This window comes from Zasmidium cellare (assembly GCF_010093935.1).
Source record: "Zasmidium cellare ATCC 36951 unplaced genomic scaffold M409scaffold_19, whole genome shotgun sequence".
Classification (NCBI taxonomy): domain Eukaryota; kingdom Fungi; phylum Ascomycota; class Dothideomycetes; order Mycosphaerellales; family Mycosphaerellaceae; genus Zasmidium; species Zasmidium cellare.
This window is the reverse complement of record NW_022986963.1, coordinates 63,544-80,264: the sequence shown is the minus strand read 5'-3', so window position 1 is coordinate 80,264 and position 16,721 is coordinate 63,544. Positions and strand designations below refer to the sequence as shown.

At 53.6% G+C, this 16,721-nt stretch overlaps 6 protein-coding genes across 6 annotated transcripts; 3 read left to right on the top strand and 3 right to left on the bottom strand.

The window, feature by feature from the left end:
• Window positions 1-1,088: 1,088 nt before the first annotated feature.
• On the top strand, window positions 1,089-2,428 carry M409DRAFT_55034 (uncharacterized protein; the record flags this gene model as incomplete). Its single annotated transcript, XM_033812891.1, has 6 exons — window positions 1,089-1,593; window positions 1,640-1,669; window positions 1,733-1,867; window positions 2,002-2,190; window positions 2,246-2,281; window positions 2,334-2,428. The coding sequence occupies 6 exons, from the start codon at window positions 1,089-1,091 to the stop codon at window positions 2,426-2,428; spliced, it is 990 nt and encodes a 329-aa protein (XP_033667048.1).
• A 637-nt stretch (window positions 2,429-3,065) lies between these two features.
• M409DRAFT_23349 (uncharacterized protein) lies at window positions 3,066-5,326 on the bottom strand (the record flags this gene model as incomplete). The annotated part of the gene is made up of 3 exons (XM_033806753.1): window positions 3,066-3,985; window positions 4,044-4,735; window positions 4,788-5,326. The coding sequence occupies 3 exons, from the start codon at window positions 5,324-5,326 to the stop codon at window positions 3,066-3,068; spliced, it is 2,151 nt and encodes a 716-aa protein (XP_033667047.1).
• Window positions 5,327-6,276: 950 nt separating this feature from the next.
• Window positions 6,277-7,218, top strand: M409DRAFT_55032 (uncharacterized protein; the record flags this gene model as incomplete). The annotated part of the gene is made up of 2 exons (XM_033812890.1): window positions 6,277-7,018; window positions 7,073-7,218. 2 exons carry the CDS (start codon window positions 6,277-6,279, stop codon window positions 7,216-7,218), a joined length of 888 nt encoding a protein of 295 aa, XP_033667046.1.
• Window positions 7,219-7,412: 194 nt separating this feature from the next.
• Window positions 7,413-9,033, bottom strand: M409DRAFT_23347 (glycoside hydrolase family 76 protein; the record flags this gene model as incomplete). Its single annotated transcript, XM_033806752.1, has 6 exons — window positions 7,413-7,428; window positions 7,477-7,893; window positions 7,954-8,119; window positions 8,170-8,544; window positions 8,600-8,663; window positions 8,719-9,033. The coding sequence occupies 6 exons, from the start codon at window positions 9,031-9,033 to the stop codon at window positions 7,413-7,415; spliced, it is 1,353 nt and encodes a 450-aa protein (XP_033667045.1).
• A 795-nt stretch (window positions 9,034-9,828) lies between these two features.
• On the bottom strand, window positions 9,829-11,809 carry M409DRAFT_55030 (uncharacterized protein; the record flags this gene model as incomplete). The annotated part of the gene is made up of 3 exons (XM_033812889.1): window positions 9,829-10,302; window positions 10,507-10,834; window positions 10,884-11,809. The coding sequence occupies 3 exons, from the start codon at window positions 11,807-11,809 to the stop codon at window positions 9,829-9,831; spliced, it is 1,728 nt and encodes a 575-aa protein (XP_033667044.1).
• Window positions 11,810-12,990: 1,181 nt separating this feature from the next.
• M409DRAFT_23345 (uncharacterized protein) lies at window positions 12,991-16,409 on the top strand (the record flags this gene model as incomplete). The annotated part of the gene is made up of 3 exons (XM_033806751.1): window positions 12,991-13,173; window positions 13,224-16,144; window positions 16,202-16,409. 3 exons carry the CDS (start codon window positions 12,991-12,993, stop codon window positions 16,407-16,409), a joined length of 3,312 nt encoding a protein of 1,103 aa, XP_033667043.1.
• Window positions 16,410-16,721: the final 312 nt, after the last annotated feature.

Sequence of the window (16,721 nt, the reverse complement as noted above, 5' to 3'; positions counted from 1 at the left end):
ACTATCCCAGAAGCGGACCAGGAACTGTTTCAGAAACTGGCCATATCCCGGCGGAAGGTATTCTTTTGATCGACAAACCTGTGGAGAAAGCTGGGGCCGCCTGTCAAGCTCTCCCTGGGACAATCTCTACTCGGCCTGGGTGGTCTCGCATGGTGCCCTCCACATCAGGTATCAATCCAGGGTATGCACCTTGCTGCCTGCAGTGTCTTGGTATTGATTCGAACTCTGATCACGGCGTGCAGGCCACGGGAAAAGTTTAACAAGTTTCAACGTTCTTCTTCAACTGGACAGCGTCTCCTTTGGGACATGAGAATCTCCGCAAACATGGGCTGGGCCTAGATCTGAGTTTTCACTGACAGCACCTTGCCGGCTCCTACAGCCTGCCATGCTAAACTTAGCCATGGTGACTGCCGGTACCTGAGATTGATTTACGTCACCGCGGGTGGTCGCCCTCACTGCGAGGCACTTCAACTTCACTTGGGAGAGGCCTCTGCACCGACCGTCGCACTGGCACCATGCCCTGCTGGAGCTCCGATATGGTCAGACAAGGAAGAAGCCATGGATACAGCCATGATATGGTCACGAGACCGGTTGATGAAAGCACCTCAGTGGTCCACGCCTGCCAAGGACCATTCATATCATCCAGGATTCACCATCTCGCCAACATTCATCATCTCCGTCTACACGGTGGAGTGTACGCACGGTGCCATATCATCGCACCGCACATTCAGAGCGCGACCCACCGCGGCCGACTCCTGCAATTCGTCGGCGAAATGAGCAGCTCCCAGGACATGCCAATCTTAACGCAAAGCGCTATCTCGTATAACCTTTTGCACGGTTGAATTGCGTCGATGGAATGGGAAGCGTGACTTCAACGCCTCCTGTGCACGTGGAGAACCAGACGAGCATGCGGGATATATAAGCTCGTCTCCTCACTAAAGCCTCTTCTCTTCCTTTCATCAGCAGCATTCGGCGCCTCTCCCTCCCACCCACAAACAGACAGAGCAGTCACTCGTTTATCGCTGTCTTACCTTTCACAGTCACTCGCTTGTCACCACTTTGTTGCTGCGATCCTCCCTTCGCCCACCATGAAGACCACAACCCTTCTTGCCCTCGTGGCCGCGGCCACTCTGGGCTACGCTTCCCCCGTCCCTGAACAGCAGGCTGAGGCAGCTGAGGCTGGCGAGGCCACTGAACAGGGCCAGCAATCTGAGGCTGGAACAGCGCAGAAGGGTATGTACCCTCCTCCCGGTGCCGCCGGCGGCTTCCCGCCTCAGGGTCCTGCTCCTCAAGCCCTCGGGGGTGATCCATCTTGGGGTGGTGGTGGTGGTGGCCCATGGTCTCAGGGTGGTCCACCTCAGGGCATTCCACCTCAGGCGGCTCAAGCCAGCTATCCGGGTGGCGGCTACCCACCACCCCCACAGCCCTACGATCCCGCTCCCATTCCACCACCACACCCAATTCCACCACCCCCTCATCCTTATGGCGCTCCCCCTCCTCCGCCGCCACTTCCATACGGTGGCCCACCTTACGATCCCGGCGTTCCACCTTACGATCCTGGCGTTCCGCCGCATGGTGAGCGCTGCGTTCGTTGTGAGTCTCGTTGACGGGCCACCTGCTGACATATCATTTCTTTTAGGTGGGTTCCCAGGTCCCCTACCACCAGCAGGTAAGAGCTGCCCTCATCCTGAACCTTGTCACCGAATCAACTACTGACATGGCATCACTCTAGGGGGTCCACCGATCGGTGGTGGATTTGGCGGCGGTGCGGGCGGTGGTGTCGTTGTTGGCGGCTCTGGCGGCGGTGCAGGTGGTGTCATTGCAGGCGGAGGCTTTGGCTTCGGTGGAGGAGTTGCACCACTACCTCGTAAGACTCACCATTGCTCCAATTGCCAGCGCAGCTGACTCTGTTCAGCCTGCCCAAGCCGTAGCAGCGGACTCCCACCGCCGCCCCGGCCCATACGACGATGATATGAACGGACGCTAACTTCTTGTCTTCAGCTTGCGGCGACCCATGGTGTGGAGGTCTCCCACCCCCACCAGTTGGCCTTCCGGCCTGGCCGATCAATGGCTTCCCTCCAGGCAGTCTTCTCAACAACGGTGGACTTCAGCAATTCGCCGGGGACTGCTCAGCCCAACAGCAGGCGCTGTCCTGCTGCAACGGCGACGACAACAGCGGCGGTCTTCTTGGTGGGATGTCCCAACCTCATGTGCAGATGCAAACTGAAGCTAACATTAGTTGCAGGACTGCTACCTTTCGGAGCTTGTGGCTTCGATCTCTGTAAGTGCAATCACTTGTCCTTGCCATACCAATTTCTAACGACCATGTACAGTCAGCGATCACTGCAACCAGCACGTGGCTTGCTGCGACACCAATGGTGGGGGTCTCTTCACGATCGGCGGGCTCTGCCAGCTCATCAGCCTTTAGGGGGATTTGGTGGCTTCTGTCAGCTACTCAGCCTCTAGCTCGCACCAGCTGGCACGCACTGCAGGGTGTAATGGATCTCATGTGGTCTTGTCAAGAGAGTCGGCCTCGCTTGTGTCAGATGGAGGCGCGACTGGTTTCTTTCTTGGTCCCGCTCACGATGTAGCTGACGAGTCTTGCTTGCGAGGCATCTACCGTCTCGCGGCAAGGCTTCCGACGCGCATCGATACACTGAGTCGGTTGTTGCAACAGGGAGGCGCATTGTAATGATGAGAATCTATCTGGTTTCATATCTACGTGAGCCGGACAGTCTTTGCACAAGTAATATATTGCTCATTCTGTCGATAACATCGTCTCTCTCCATCTTCTCTCTTAGCTGACATTACTCGTTCCCTCCGAGCGAATACCTCATCGCTCACACGAACACACTCAACGGCCGCTGTGCTGCTTGCTTCCCCCTATCTCTCCTCTTGGTGGCTTTCTCATCGACGCTCTGGATCTCCAGCCAGTTCATCGCCTCGTACATCTGCTCACCATTGGAGATCTCACAAGGGGAAACATCCGCAACCGCCGCCACGAGCAAGTACCTACCGAACAGCAACACCAAATCCGCTTGCTGAACTTCCTCATCGCGACTCTCTTATGCTTGATACATTTCAGGCTTGAGCGGGGCGACGATGAATTTGGTTGGAATCCATGCAAGCTCGATCTCTGCTTGTGTGCCATTTGCGTTCCAAGTCAGGGTTTTGACAAAGTCGCGTTGTGCGTTGATGAGGAGGTGGTTGTGTTCGAACCTTGAGTAGTACTCATACCAGAGTCTCGGGCGAATGCCGAACGTGTCGTCGTTGTGATGGACTGATCTGCGAATCGGGTTGTCAGGAGCCGCGGGCGTCAATTTTTGTTGAGCAATGACAGCCTCGTGTTTGCTGATCAGATCGAGAACCTGCCGGTACTGGTCATCGTGTGGGCCAAACTGTCTGTGGGTAATCCTCTCGAACCATCGAACGACAGCATTGATCCTCCGGACGGGACGACTCAAGCACTGCAACATGTACATCCTCGAGATTGGTCGACCATCGCACTTCCAAGCAACCGACAAGGCTTGCGTGGTACCTTCTAACCAGGCTTCGTGACGAGTGATAGCATTAGCTTTTGGTAACTCCTGATTGATAATTGTTTGTGTCGAATGCCGTCCGCGAATGGAGAACCTCTTCGCAATTGCGTTTGAGGAGGACTTTGGCCCATGGGCGTTCATGCGAGCGATGACTTTGTTGATCAAGCTGATAGCAGCATTGGCGTAGTCGTTGAGAGATTGCGATTTGATCACAAGTTCGCATTCTCGTGCTTCTTCAGTGACTTCTCGCATCATGAAACTTCCCTCGTCGAGACAGCGGATTTGCTCAAAGTCCCGTGCATAGATCACGTATGGGTGCTCGATGTGGTGGAGGTAGACCGCAGTCTCTGTCAGGTCCGGTCCGGTGCCGATGTTCACCGGAACGAGTTCGTTAAAGCCTTCGAGCGAGCGAGGCGCCATGGTATTGCAGTCGACCGAAGATCTTGCTTGAAGAGAAGCCTCTGTTTTTTGGCCATTGAATAGTCCAGCTATGTTGACTCGAACGTAAGTCGTCGATCGTGCCTGGTAGCAAGTATCCCTTCGAAGCGAGATGTTTGATGAGCTCTTGCCAGCAATAGTTTTGATTCTTGACAGTCTCGGGATGCACTTCCCGACCAGTAACAGTGGGTATCAGTGCCGAGAGGAAGACTTGTGAGTTGATCGAAGACAACGGGATGACTTTGAGGATTAGAAGTTCGAGATCTGGCCGATCCGCTTTGATCCCGTATGTAGTCTGCAAGAAGTCGGCCATCTTCGTCAGATCAGCGCCTGCTAGCATCGAGAGCAAGAGTACCAGCATCTGCAAGAAACGTGGTCGAACAGCATCTTGGGCCGACTCTTCAGCACTGACGCTGATGAGCTGTCGAATGCCTTTGCTCGTAAAGATATTGCGGAACCCATATTCATCATCAAGACCATATCGAATATGAGCGGACTCAATGATCCTGAGACGGGTGGACATCCTGAAGAGTATGGGACTCCTCACACAAAAGAACCTCGCATCCTCCATCATATTCTCCAATTGGTATTTGTCATCGGCTGCATTCATCTGGGCAGACTTCCGCGCCACGAGATGGTGGAAATGCCCAATCAACCGAACGAGAGACCCTTCGTCGACCTCGACTAGTGTGACACTCAAGTCGTATTTCATCTGCCCATCACGCCAGCGCAGCTCGTTGACGATCTTGACCTTCTTGCTATCGATTGTCACGGTATCTTTGTTGTTGCCTGGAAAGCCTTGCAACCAACCACTTCCTTGGCAAGCATCGATTACTTTCCAGGTCATGTCCTCGTTGATGAAAGAGGTCGCGGTTGATGCTTCGGGCGATGAGGAGCGAGTCAGCGGCGTTGACTCTCCAGTTGGAGTCCCTCCGTTCGGGCTCAAGTTCTACCATGTTGCTCTCCTCTAAACGTGCCACGGTCGGTTTGTCTGCGCCTGGGAGATAGACTAGTCCGACTGATGGGATTGGAGCCTCGTTGTCAAGGAAAGTCGGCTTGCCCCTTTTGAACGTCATGCGAACTTCCTCGTCAACGCCCCTTTCGAGTCGACTCAACCATTGCGATGTGTTCTCTGGGTAGAGGCCTCTGAGTGCGACGTCGTCCCAGAACTCAGAAGGCATTTCTCGTTTCTCTGAATCGCTGTTCAATACATCGAGGTTTGGATCCATGCCCTCATCGTCGGCCAGGGTCATTCTCTCGAAAGAGTCGGTCTCGTCGTCGACCCTGCCACTTCCAGCGTCTGATCGGATCCAGCTAGTTACTCGATCGCTTGGCCGCCGGGCTAGCATTTTATTTTGTGTGTTCTTTCTCTGTAGTTTTGCCATGGGTTTGAGCGAAGAACTTCAGATGCAATAGAGGTAAGACGGAGGTCTGTGAAGAGAATGCTCTAACCAGGCTCAAATGTCGTGAGCATAGCAACCTCAGCGCACAACTTTGTGAAGGGTATCTCAGGCAAGCATGCGGCTCGATTCAGTATGGGCGGCCTCTGGCGGTCTGGATGGCCTGTACCTACAAGGCTGGAGCTTAATGCCATGGGGCGACAGCGTTCCGCATTTGCCTAGCCTTGCTGCATGCACTTCGCGATGAGGTTCCCAATAGGAATGAAAGCCATCAGAGACGGCAGACAGAACAGGGCGAAGAGCCAGGTGATTAGAGGCGGGCGCCCAATGTTTGCAAATGTTAAATAGCAGTCCACTTACTGCGCGTTCATGCCTGCAACGCTGCCCGACTTGTGCCTTCGCCTCGCCCAAGTACTTCACCGACCGATGATGGATCGTTGCTGATGTTTTGGCTTGGTGAAGGGCGGTACCCTCATTACATGGGCGGTGCTTGCGCGGGTCGCCGTAGAGTTACTCTCCATCATTCGAGCTTCCTGGGTGCCTGAGTGTTCCAGTACTCTCTCACCATGTAGAAGCGGTTGACTTGACACGTTCCGGAAAGTCATGCACCCTTCACTGCAACCTATTCGTCTACTCTCGTCGTCAAGTCTATCCCGTCCTCAGAAGGGCGCCCAAAGATCTGCACCGAAGACTGAGGCTTGAAGGCAACAAAGGGCCGCCCAAAGCTACGCATGAACAACTCATCTCCATGAACTCTGTTAGCCGAGGAGACGAGTGGTGGCAAACAGTATCGTGAAGCAAGTGCCCTTGAGCCCTTCTCTGCGGATGGAGTCGTGAAGTCGAAGACTTCCGTCGTTTCATCTTTCCATGCTCCTTTTCTGTATCGTTCGACACCGAAAATGCTCACCGCTGCGATCTACCAAGACGTCGTCCAGCGGCAGAATGGCTGCACCCAATGCGGCGCATACTGTTGCACAGAGAATGAAGTGTGCTACAAGGACACATACTACTTCCTGTACATGTGTTCTGCAACAGCCACTGCAACCGTGATCTCGGCTTCGACAGAGACGGCCACGGCGACAGCGACATTTACTGTGACCACGGAGCCGACCTACTCAACATCGTCAACGAGTGCTAGCACGAGTAGTTCTTCCACATCTCGAACATCAAGCTCGTCATCACTCACCTCGCCCACGTCTTCAACAATCACGACAAGCTCAACGCCTTCGACGTGGACAACATCCTCAAGCTCCCCTCTCCCTCCAACAACACCATCTCCATCCCCCACACCCACCTCACAACCCACCGGCCTCTCCACCGGCGCCCAAACCGGAATCGGCATCTCAGCCGCAGGGATAGGAACAGCCCTCCTTGCCGCCCTCCTCTACTTCTGCATCCGCCGCCGCCGCCAATCCCGACACCAACAAAACGCCCTTTCCCCGAAGCACCAAGAAGACAACGAACTAGTCGACATTTCCGGCGGCGGCGGGTTTGCCCAGATGCGCGAGAGGGAGCTCACACAGGATGAACTGGACCATCGACGCCGGGAGGCGGAGGAGGAAAGGGAGCCGGCGAGGTATTCGCGATCGGGGCCGAATCCTTGGGCGCTGAGTACGAGTGATGTTGAGGGGAGGCGGGAGGGTATGTCTCGTTTGAGTGAGACTCGCTTTTGAGGATACGTGCTGACGGGCGTAGGTGATTTCGACGAAGGTCCCGTCGGATCGCCTTTCTCGCCAGAAGCTGTTGGTAGTCGACAGAATGTTGGAGGTCAAGACCCTCGTGCGCTGCATGGGAACATTCCCCCTGTGCCACCTCTGCCGACGCAGTATTATCGAAGGTAGTACCAATGTTCTCATACTTCGGTGCCGTTTCCGAGGGTGTTAGCGATTGAGGCCTCGTACACGAATTTTTCTTTCGAAGTTTCATCAAATTTCGGTGCACACATGTGTGCTGGTATCACTATTTGTACAAGATCAGTTGCTCCAGGCTAACTATACTTGTTCTCTATCCCAAGATCCTTCTCATTCGCATGGAATTATGTGGCAAGCCAACTGTACATTGTTAGTGTCGCTCAGAGCGGATCTTCAGCATCGACTTACTAGAACATGCTGCACGTCCCAATCAGCACGACGACGGTCAACACACTGGCACCGGCTTTGTCTCCAGTCGTAATAGGATCTGTCGGCGCCGCGGCATCCGTAGTGTCGCCACTTGTCCCTGCACTGGGGTCTCCTTTCGAGGTGCCACCATTGTCGGCTGATACTGGCGCTGTCGTTTGCTTGATTGTTGTTGCCTGTATTACCTCCAAGGCGCACATCTGCTGGCCCACCCCGTAGCTACCGTCCCAAGTTGAGTTCTGCGTCCATTTCATGCCGCATGTGACTCCATCGGAGCCACCGCCGCATTGCTGGGCTGCTGCTGTTGCTGACTTGTAGATGTAGGGCATCATCTGGTCGTAAAGCCAAGGCGCCACTTTTGTCGACGCGGCCATGAAACGTGCCAAATACGCTTTGAAACTAGGCTCGAAGTGTCAGTCCTTGTCCTGATCATTCCAAAGCCACCCGCTCTGCTCTCACCTCAATTGATCAGTATTGCAGTTTGTCGTTGGCTCGCAAACCTCCCTCATGATCATTTCCTCTGTGAAAAAGACGCTGGAAGCGTTCCAAAGACCTTGTGTCCGTTCTCGCCATTCCGTGGTGTTGGTCTGGTTCCACATCGTGGCCGCTCCGTTGAGTATCATGCCTTGGTAAGGTTAGTCCTATTCAGTATAAAGTAGCAGATATCCATCATACCTTGATTGTATGTCCATCTCGTGTGATCCAGAGAAGTGCAATTATCGTCTATGCTGGTGCCGTCAAAGACTTGGTAGTCGTCTCCAATCAAGGCCACATCGTCATGCATCCACTCCCATAACTTATTTGCCCAATCGAAGTAGGTCTGATTTCCAGTATAAGCACCGAGTCGAGTCGCTAGGTTGAACAGGCCGCCGTTGGAAGCCGAGTTCTTGTAGTCGTAGCCGTTGTTCCACGTAAATATCTGCCACCTCAAACCACCAGCACAGTACTGTGAGTCCCAGCGGGCGGCTTGGCTGTTAAACACGCCTTGGGCTAAGGCGACCCATTGAGGTTCATCGGCGGAAGGATTAGGAAAGTTCAATTCGGCAGCGCCTAGAAAGTAAAAGTTAGTTCTAGTTTTGATTATGCGAGCAGGTCAATCACGAACTCATTGCCGCGAACGCCCAAAAAATTTGGTCGTCGTTTCCTTCTGCTTTCGTTTGATTTGGTGGCTGAGTGGGGTGGTGTCAGTAATTGGTATGTGACAAGCAACGCCTGGCTACGCACCATGTAGTCATTATCCGGTCCGACCTGCCATAACATGCCTTGCTTTACAATATCATTGTACGTGGTATCACCAGTATAATACCAGTAGTTGATGAGCGAGTTGAACATGGCGCCGCACTCCCACCAGTAGTATGGGTCTCCAAGCTCTCCAGGAATCATCCCACTCTCATTTCCATGGTAGTATTTGACCATTCCATAAGCAATCGTGCTCAATCCGCTGTCGATGGATTTCGTATCGTTGATCATGATATCCAAGCCGTACGCGACATGCGTAGCAGCTAACGTGCTTGCCGCTACATGTCGGAGGAAGCGCATTCTTCAAGAGCCAGTAAACGAGTGTCGATGGCGGGCGGTAGGTGCCTCCAGGTCCAAGATTCGTATGCGCAAGGCGAAAGTCCCGAATGGTTGATTCAACAGAGAAGCATGTTGAAAGGTGTTGGAGAGAGCGCGTGAGCTGCGACGACGAAGACGCGGGCTGTGGATCATGGCGGTTGACGTCGTGTTGTCCCTGCCTTCCCACGCGCGGTCGGTGGAGTTACTTCGTAATGCCAGCCTCAGCCCTCGTCCTATGAAAGCCGACAGAAGCAGCGGGCTTGTCCGATGTCAAAGACAAGCCTTTTCGGCCCGTTCAAAATCTCTTGTTGACCCATGCTTGGTATGCATCCGAGATTCCACCGTCTCCTTATGCGCTTGCTTGGTGTGCTTGTGGTACGCAAACAAATGGAAGCAGGACCGACTCTCCGATTTCCCAAAATAGTGCTTATCTGCGATTGATTCTAAAATGATGATAATGAATTGATGAGAGTTCGAAGAGATGATAACGAACTGTTAGAAGACACCAGACATGTTGTTGCTTGGCCTACTGTCATTGCCTCTGATCAGTAGTATCGGTGTCGTGCTTTCCCGAAGTCTTTCAGTGTCTTTTATTCTCGCAATTGCACATGTGAAGCTGACGAGCATTTGATCATTTTGATGAGGCCTCAATCGTCCTGATGTGCATCAAGGAGTGAGGTTCAAAAAGTAAGCTCGCAAGGTTTGCACCCGCCGGACGCCAAGGATCGATCACGTGAAGTCAAAGTAGACATCACCTTTCAAACGCCGCGAACACATTCAAGACATCTCCATTCGTGCTACCGCATCGGCCAATTTGAACGCTCCATCCAGCGCTCCCTGCCCAACTAGCCACATCTGCACTGCCATGAGCACTGGAAATGGACATCGATACAGCCTTTCTCCGCCGAGGATTTCTGTTGTGATGAGACAGTTGGTTTGCAAGCAGCGTATGGCGTCGTCTGAGCCGATGACTTGCTGGATCTTGGCTGTGAGCTTGCCGTCGATCTCGCATTTGCCCAGTGCAGCCCAAACTCCGAGTAGCATCATGGCCAACGGAGAGGTCCGGTCGATTTCAGCAAACACATTCAGCCATGAGCGGCGCACGCAGTGAACAAGGATTGTGAAGAAAGCGGCAGCGTCTTTGCCAAGATTTGGTCTGCTCTTGCCTTGTGTCAGCGAGACAAATCCACACGCTACCTGCAGTGCCAATTTATATGAAGGGTTGTCTTTACGGCTTGGATCCGACAGTAACTGGTGAAGATAAGCAGTGAGTTCGTCAGGCCGTATGCTTGTCTTTCGCATCAGCTTTGCAACGCCCACGATCGCAGATGGATGGTACGACAGTTACTTTGCAATACGATTGCCAGGATTTGCCTCGATGCCGGAGAGGAGGTAGGTTAGCATCCAGGAGCTAAGCGTGGTAACAGTGAACATTAAAGAATTGTCTCCACTGACGAATGATCTTGCGATGTCCAACCTGCGGGTAGTAATGACGACGCAGTAGTTTGACGCGAAAAAGCGCTGGCACCAATGTTGAATGATCTCGGTATCTAGAGGTCTGTTCAAACCTTCGATCACAACGAGTGACCACGGTAGAGACGATTTGTCCAGGGATTGCAGCACAGCCGTGACATCTTCCATGCGATCGCATACATGTACGCCAGGCTGGAGCTGATGTTTGAGTTGTATACCTCCAGGATGGGAGAGGTCCATCTCCAGTATACCCATTGTAGGCGCTCGCGTCCGCACTCGAGTTAACAAGAGTCGCAAGCAGTGAGTCTTCCTGTTCATGTCAGTACTGTCATTGGCGACGGGGCTACGGCTAAGCTTACCCGCTGCCAGAGAGTCCTGCGAGCGCGATCCGTGAGTATGGTATGCGGTTCTCGTCTATGTCATACGCAACCGCGAGCAATTCGTAGTTTGATCCCGCGACATTAGCTGACATAGAGTCTGGCATCTCCGAAAGTAAGCCATCTCCGTCATTCTCAAATTGATTCCTGGCATGATAACGAAGGCGACCCATCGACTCGAGCAAATCCTCGGGGACGACATTCACGCTCTTTGGCTGTTCTTGTAACTCGAAGACTTCTTGCGCGATGCTTTGAACTTTTGCCGCATTTGCAGTGTCTGGCTGAAGACCGATTGCCCCATTATGTTGCGTTTCGGTCTGACGCATCAGTGCCTGTGATCCTTGGGTAGGCAATGCCACACCAGCTAGCTGCAACATGCGGGCGCCTTCAATCAAGTCTTGGGGCACATGGCTTCGTGCCACTGGCTGTGAAGGACCGATATTCGGATACTCGTACCGCCTTGTCGTTCCTTGGCGGCTGTCAAAACGCTGCAATTGCAGCTGTAATGGCCTTCTCCTCCCGTGTCGTTGGTCTTGGATGTATTGGATCAAGTCGTTTCCTCTATCGCGCTTTGGCATCGCCACCAGACCTTTAGAATCATTTGAATCATTGCGAAACGATCGGTCCGAAGACCCAGGGAAGGCTGGTGTCGCGAAGCCACTGAGTAGTGAGCCGAGTCTTTGAGTAGGGGTCACCTCTTTGCGGGCTGTGTCTGGGAGAGTCTGTCGATATTGCCGCCATAGCATGCTTTGGGACGTATTTGCTGAAGCCGGCTTGCGTAGATCGTCGAAGTAACCCTGGCTTGACTCCCAGGGACGATGCTCTTGTACTGGCTGTAAGTGCGGCTTGCTTCGTTTTTGATGATTCTGGTACGCTGCAGAGGCGGCTGAAGCTGATACTGGATTCATAATGGAGTCTGGGTGATTTTTTGAAGCTTCATTTCATCGCTTGAGCTGTACGGAGTCCTCTCAAACTGGCAAGCAGGAAAAGTATCCAAAAGTGCTTGATGATTACCCGTCAAGGGCGATTGGTCATGATGAATTTGGTCACATTGTCGCCACGACAAGACTAAGGCAGCAGGAGGCCGCAATGTCGGTCCCGCACGCAGCTATCGAAGCCAGATCAACAGCAAGGCTACGCTAAGATCGACCTGCATGTAGCTGTGAGCTGGAGCTGTCGTGCTCCGTAAGTCGCCAACAGCATGGAATACGCACGCTGGAGTCTGCCCGCCCTCAAAATGCAACCTCAGTCTCGAGGGCTCAGCACGTGTAGCTTTGCCTTGCCAAGCCTAGGGTGTAAAGAGGGCGGCTTAAGTCGGATTTGAGATGAAGGCAGCATCTCCACTCAGAAGAAAGGCTTCTTGCAGGATATCATCGCGGCCTTGCTGTCTGCTTGGGCATCATGGCACGGGATGAAATCAAGTTTCTGTTGGTGGCAATGCTTGGAAACATGCAGTTCTGCCTGTCTTCGGAGCCGAAGTTTGGGCCAAGGCTGAGGCATACCATGACTCCTCTGTGCACCTCAATTGTTCTTGTGATGATTTGCTGACAGCATTAATGGAATGCTCTGTCAATCGTATAGCCTGCTCAAGAAGATGGTTTGCACGGTTTGCACATGCTGGCAAGGCCGTTGCAGGAGTGAGGAATGCGGGTCGGAATGTAGTATTCGTGGCATCTTGACGCACTGCAGCAGTCTCGCAGCAATCAAGCCCGGGAGTCTCAATGATCTTTGTCTGCGGTGTTGTTGTTTGGACCATCAGTTTTTGTCCTTGGTGTGGACAGTGACCCAAGTCTACGATTGGCCAGTGACTGCCGTCCGTGCTTTGCGGCGGCGGGAAGGACCCTTCTTCGCGACTTCCCTGCCCTGCTCCAAAAAGTTTCCACCGCCCGCTTCGCGTCGACCAAGTCATTCACTCGCACACACTGCACGGCAATAGCGCGATTCTGGACACGTGATCGCGCAGAAACGAGACGAGAGGAGCAATATCGATACCCCACCGCGAGCGTGCTGCGTATGGGCACGTGAACTGGAGCCATTTCGTTGCTGAGGACAGCCCTTCCCCACACGACTTCAAAACAATTCACCAACAATGTCTGTCCTTCCCGACGAGGTCCACCAGGCCCTCAATCAGCTCCTACAAGGACTTCAGGCCACCGACAACACCGTCCGATCAAGTGCCGAAGAGCAGCTTAACACAGAATGGGTGACGCAGCGACCCGATGTGCTCCTGATGGGCTTGGCGGAGCAAATGGCCGGCTCTCAAGATGAAGGCGTGAGTACATGAAGCATTACAGGTAGTACCAGGTGAGCTAACAATCGAAGACGCGATCCTTCTCCGCCGTCATCTTCCGCCGAATAGCCACGCGAACCACGAAAGAAGCCTCGACAGGCGAAAACAAAGAGGTCTTCCTCCAGCTGAACCACCCCTCCAAGACCCAGATAAGAGGCAAGTTATTGGAGTGCTACGCGCGCGAACCGGCAAAGTCGGTTCGGCACAAGATAGCGGATGCCGTTGCAGAGGTCGCGAGGCAGTACACAGACGAGCAGATCCTCAACCCAGACGGCTCGAGAGATACCTGGCCCGAGCTGCTCAGCGCGCTCTACCAAGCCAGCCAGTCGGGAGATGCTTCTCTCCGCGAATCGGCCTTCCGTATCTTCGAGACCACGCCAGGCATTATCGAGAAGCAGCATGAAGATGTCATTACAACTGTGTTCCAGAAGGGCATCAAGGATGAGGACATCTCAGTGAGGATCGCCACCATGACAGCCTTCTCCTCTTTCTTCCAGTCTCTCAACAAGAAGGCACAGCCGAAGTACCACGGCCTGATTCCGGAAATACTTGGCACGCTTGTGCCATTGAAAGAGGCGCACGAGTCTGAACTCCTCACCAAGGCTCTCATGGCTGTGATTGAAGTGGCTGAAGTTGCGTCCAAGGCCTTTAGGGTAGTCTTTGGACCACTTGTGCAGATCTGCATAGAAATGATCCGGGATAAGGAGCTGGACGATCAGGCACGGCAGAATGCTTTGGAACTGATGGCCACGTTTGCCGACTACAACCCCAAGATGTGCAAGAGCGATAAGAACTACATCAATGATATGGTGACACAGTGTCTGGCTATGATGGCGGATGTTGGCATTGATGACGATGATGCCGAGGAATGGTGCGCTCAGGAGGATATCGACTTTGACGAGAGCGACTCGAACCACGTTGCAGGTGAACAGACCATGGACCGTCTGGCCAACAAGATCGGTGGGAAAGACTTGCTTCCGCCGACTTTCACCTGGCTGCCAAGGATGTTGCAGTCAAGCGCCTGGAGAGACAAGCACGCATCTCTGATGTGTATATCAGCCATATCAGAGGGATGTGCCGAGATTATGGAGGGAGAGCTCACCCAAGTTCTCCAACTGCTCATGCCCACGCTATCCGACGCACACCCTCGAGTGAGATGGGCTGCATGCAACGCACTGGGACAGATGAGCACGGACTTCAAGGGCACGATGCAAACCAAGTTCCACAGTGTCGTGTTGCCAGCACTCATCGAGACGTTGACCGCCCCAGAGCCACGAGTGCAGTCGCATGCTGCAGCTGCCCTTGTGAACTTCTGTGAGGAGGCTGAGAAAGAGATCCTCGAGCCATACCTGGACAGCCTTCTCACGAACCTGATGCAGCTCCTCCGCAGCCCCAAGAGATTTGTTCAGGAGCAGGCTTTGTCGACCATTGCCACTGTCGCCGACTCCGCTGAGAGCACATTTGGCAAATGGTATCCAGAGCTCATGCCAGCGCTCTTCGGCGTGCTGCAGGAGCCTAATGAGCGCGACAAGCGACTTCTCAGAGCCAAGGCCATGGAATGCGCTACGTTGATCGCTTTGGCGGTTGGTAAGGAGCGCATGGGCCAGGACGCTCTGAACCTTGTCCAGATTCTTGCGAATGTCCAGGCCAACATCGTCGACGACGATGATCCTCAAGAGAGCTATCTTCTGCACTGCTGGGGCCGCATGTGCCGTGTGCTGGGTCAGGATTTTGTTCCATACCTTCAGACCGTCATGCCGCCTCTCATGAAGCTTGCACAAGCCAAGGCCGATATTCAACTTCTGGACGATGAGGAGAACGTGGCCCAGATAGAACAAGAGGAAGGCTGGGAGCTTGTGCCCCTCAAGGGCAAGTATATTGGCATCAAGACCAGCACTCTTGACGACAAGTTCATGGCTATTGAGCTCATCACCATCTACGCCCAAAACCTCGAGTCCGGCTTCTCCCCCTACGTCCTCGAGATTATGGAGAAAGTCGCAATTCCCGGCCTGGCTTTCTTCTTCCACGACCCTGTGCGAGTGGCATCTGCCAAAGCTGTGCCGCAGTTGCTGAACTCGTTCAAGCTGGCATATAACGTCAACTCGCCCGACTATCTCAACCTGTGGAAGTCCACCATTGAGAAAGTGCTTGAAGTACTCGAGACTGAGCCGGCCATCGAGACGCTCGCAGAGATGTATCAATGCTTCTACGAGTCTGTTGAAGTTTCTGGGAAGGACTGCCTGTCCAACGACCACATGAGCGTTTTCATCACCTCTGCTGAGAGCGTACTCAAGGACTATCAGCAGCGTGTCCAGGAACGTGCTGAAGAAGCCGGAGAACGCGAAGATGGCGAGGAGCCTGGTGAGGACTACGAGTTTGCGGTTGAGGACGACCAGACCCTGCTGTCAGACATGAACAAGGCCTTCCACACGATCTTCAAGAATCAAGGACAGAGCTTCTTGCCTCACTGGGAGCGACTCATCAACTACTACGACACGTTTGTCCATAACCAAGATCCAACCCAGCGACAGTGGGCCTTGTGTATCTTTGATGACGTCCTCGAATTCTGCGGCCCAGCTTCGTGGAACTACTACACCCACATCGCTCAACCGCTCGTCGACGGCATGCGGGATGACCAGGCCGCAAACCGACAAGCTGCTTGCTACGGTGTTGGTGTCGCCGCTCACAAGGGTGGCGAAGCATGGGCCGATTTTGCCGCTGGCAGTCTTCAAATGCTCTTTGACGTTACTAGGAGACCGAATGCACGAAGCGACGACGATGCCTTCGCAACAGAGAATGCCTGCGCTAGCATCGCCAAGGTGCTCCACTTCAACAGCTCGAAGGTGCCAAACGCTAATGATGTTGCTGCTGCTTGGGTCGACACGTTGCCTGTGGTCAACGACGAGGAGGCCGCGCCGTATGCGTACTCTTTCCTCGCCCAGCTCATTGACCAGTAAGTTTCTGGTCGTACATGCAAATGATGAAATGGTCCACTAATACAACACTTCAGACAAAATCCCGCAGTCTTATCCAAAGCAGCACAATGCTTCGGATTCATTGCACAGGCCCTAGAAGCGGAAACCCTTCAAGGCCAAATGGCACAGCGCATCGTCGAGGCAGGCAAGAAGCTCATCGCCACCGCCGGGCTAGATGCCAATCAGGTCCTGGCGAATCTGCCCCCCGAGACGCAGAACACGGTGCGGGCGTTCTTTGGCTAGTCGCTCGAACGCCCCAAGGGATTCAACATGTTACATCGGCAGTCTGCCGTTTTTCCTTATATGACATGTACGTGGATTGAGCCCTGAACAGCATAGCATGGCGTGGAATACACGTGGCAGAGCGAAGGCGAGGTAGATTCAGTCTTAATGAGATATCCTGATGTGTTCGTTCTTCGAACGCAGAGAAACTGAACAATGTGGCTTCATTATCCGTGAATCATGTAGCAGCTCTAGACCAGACAGCTCGTGGCCAGTGGATCTGTTTTGGCGCGTTGCAGGTACATTAGAAGGCTGGAGGATTGAGGCAACCTG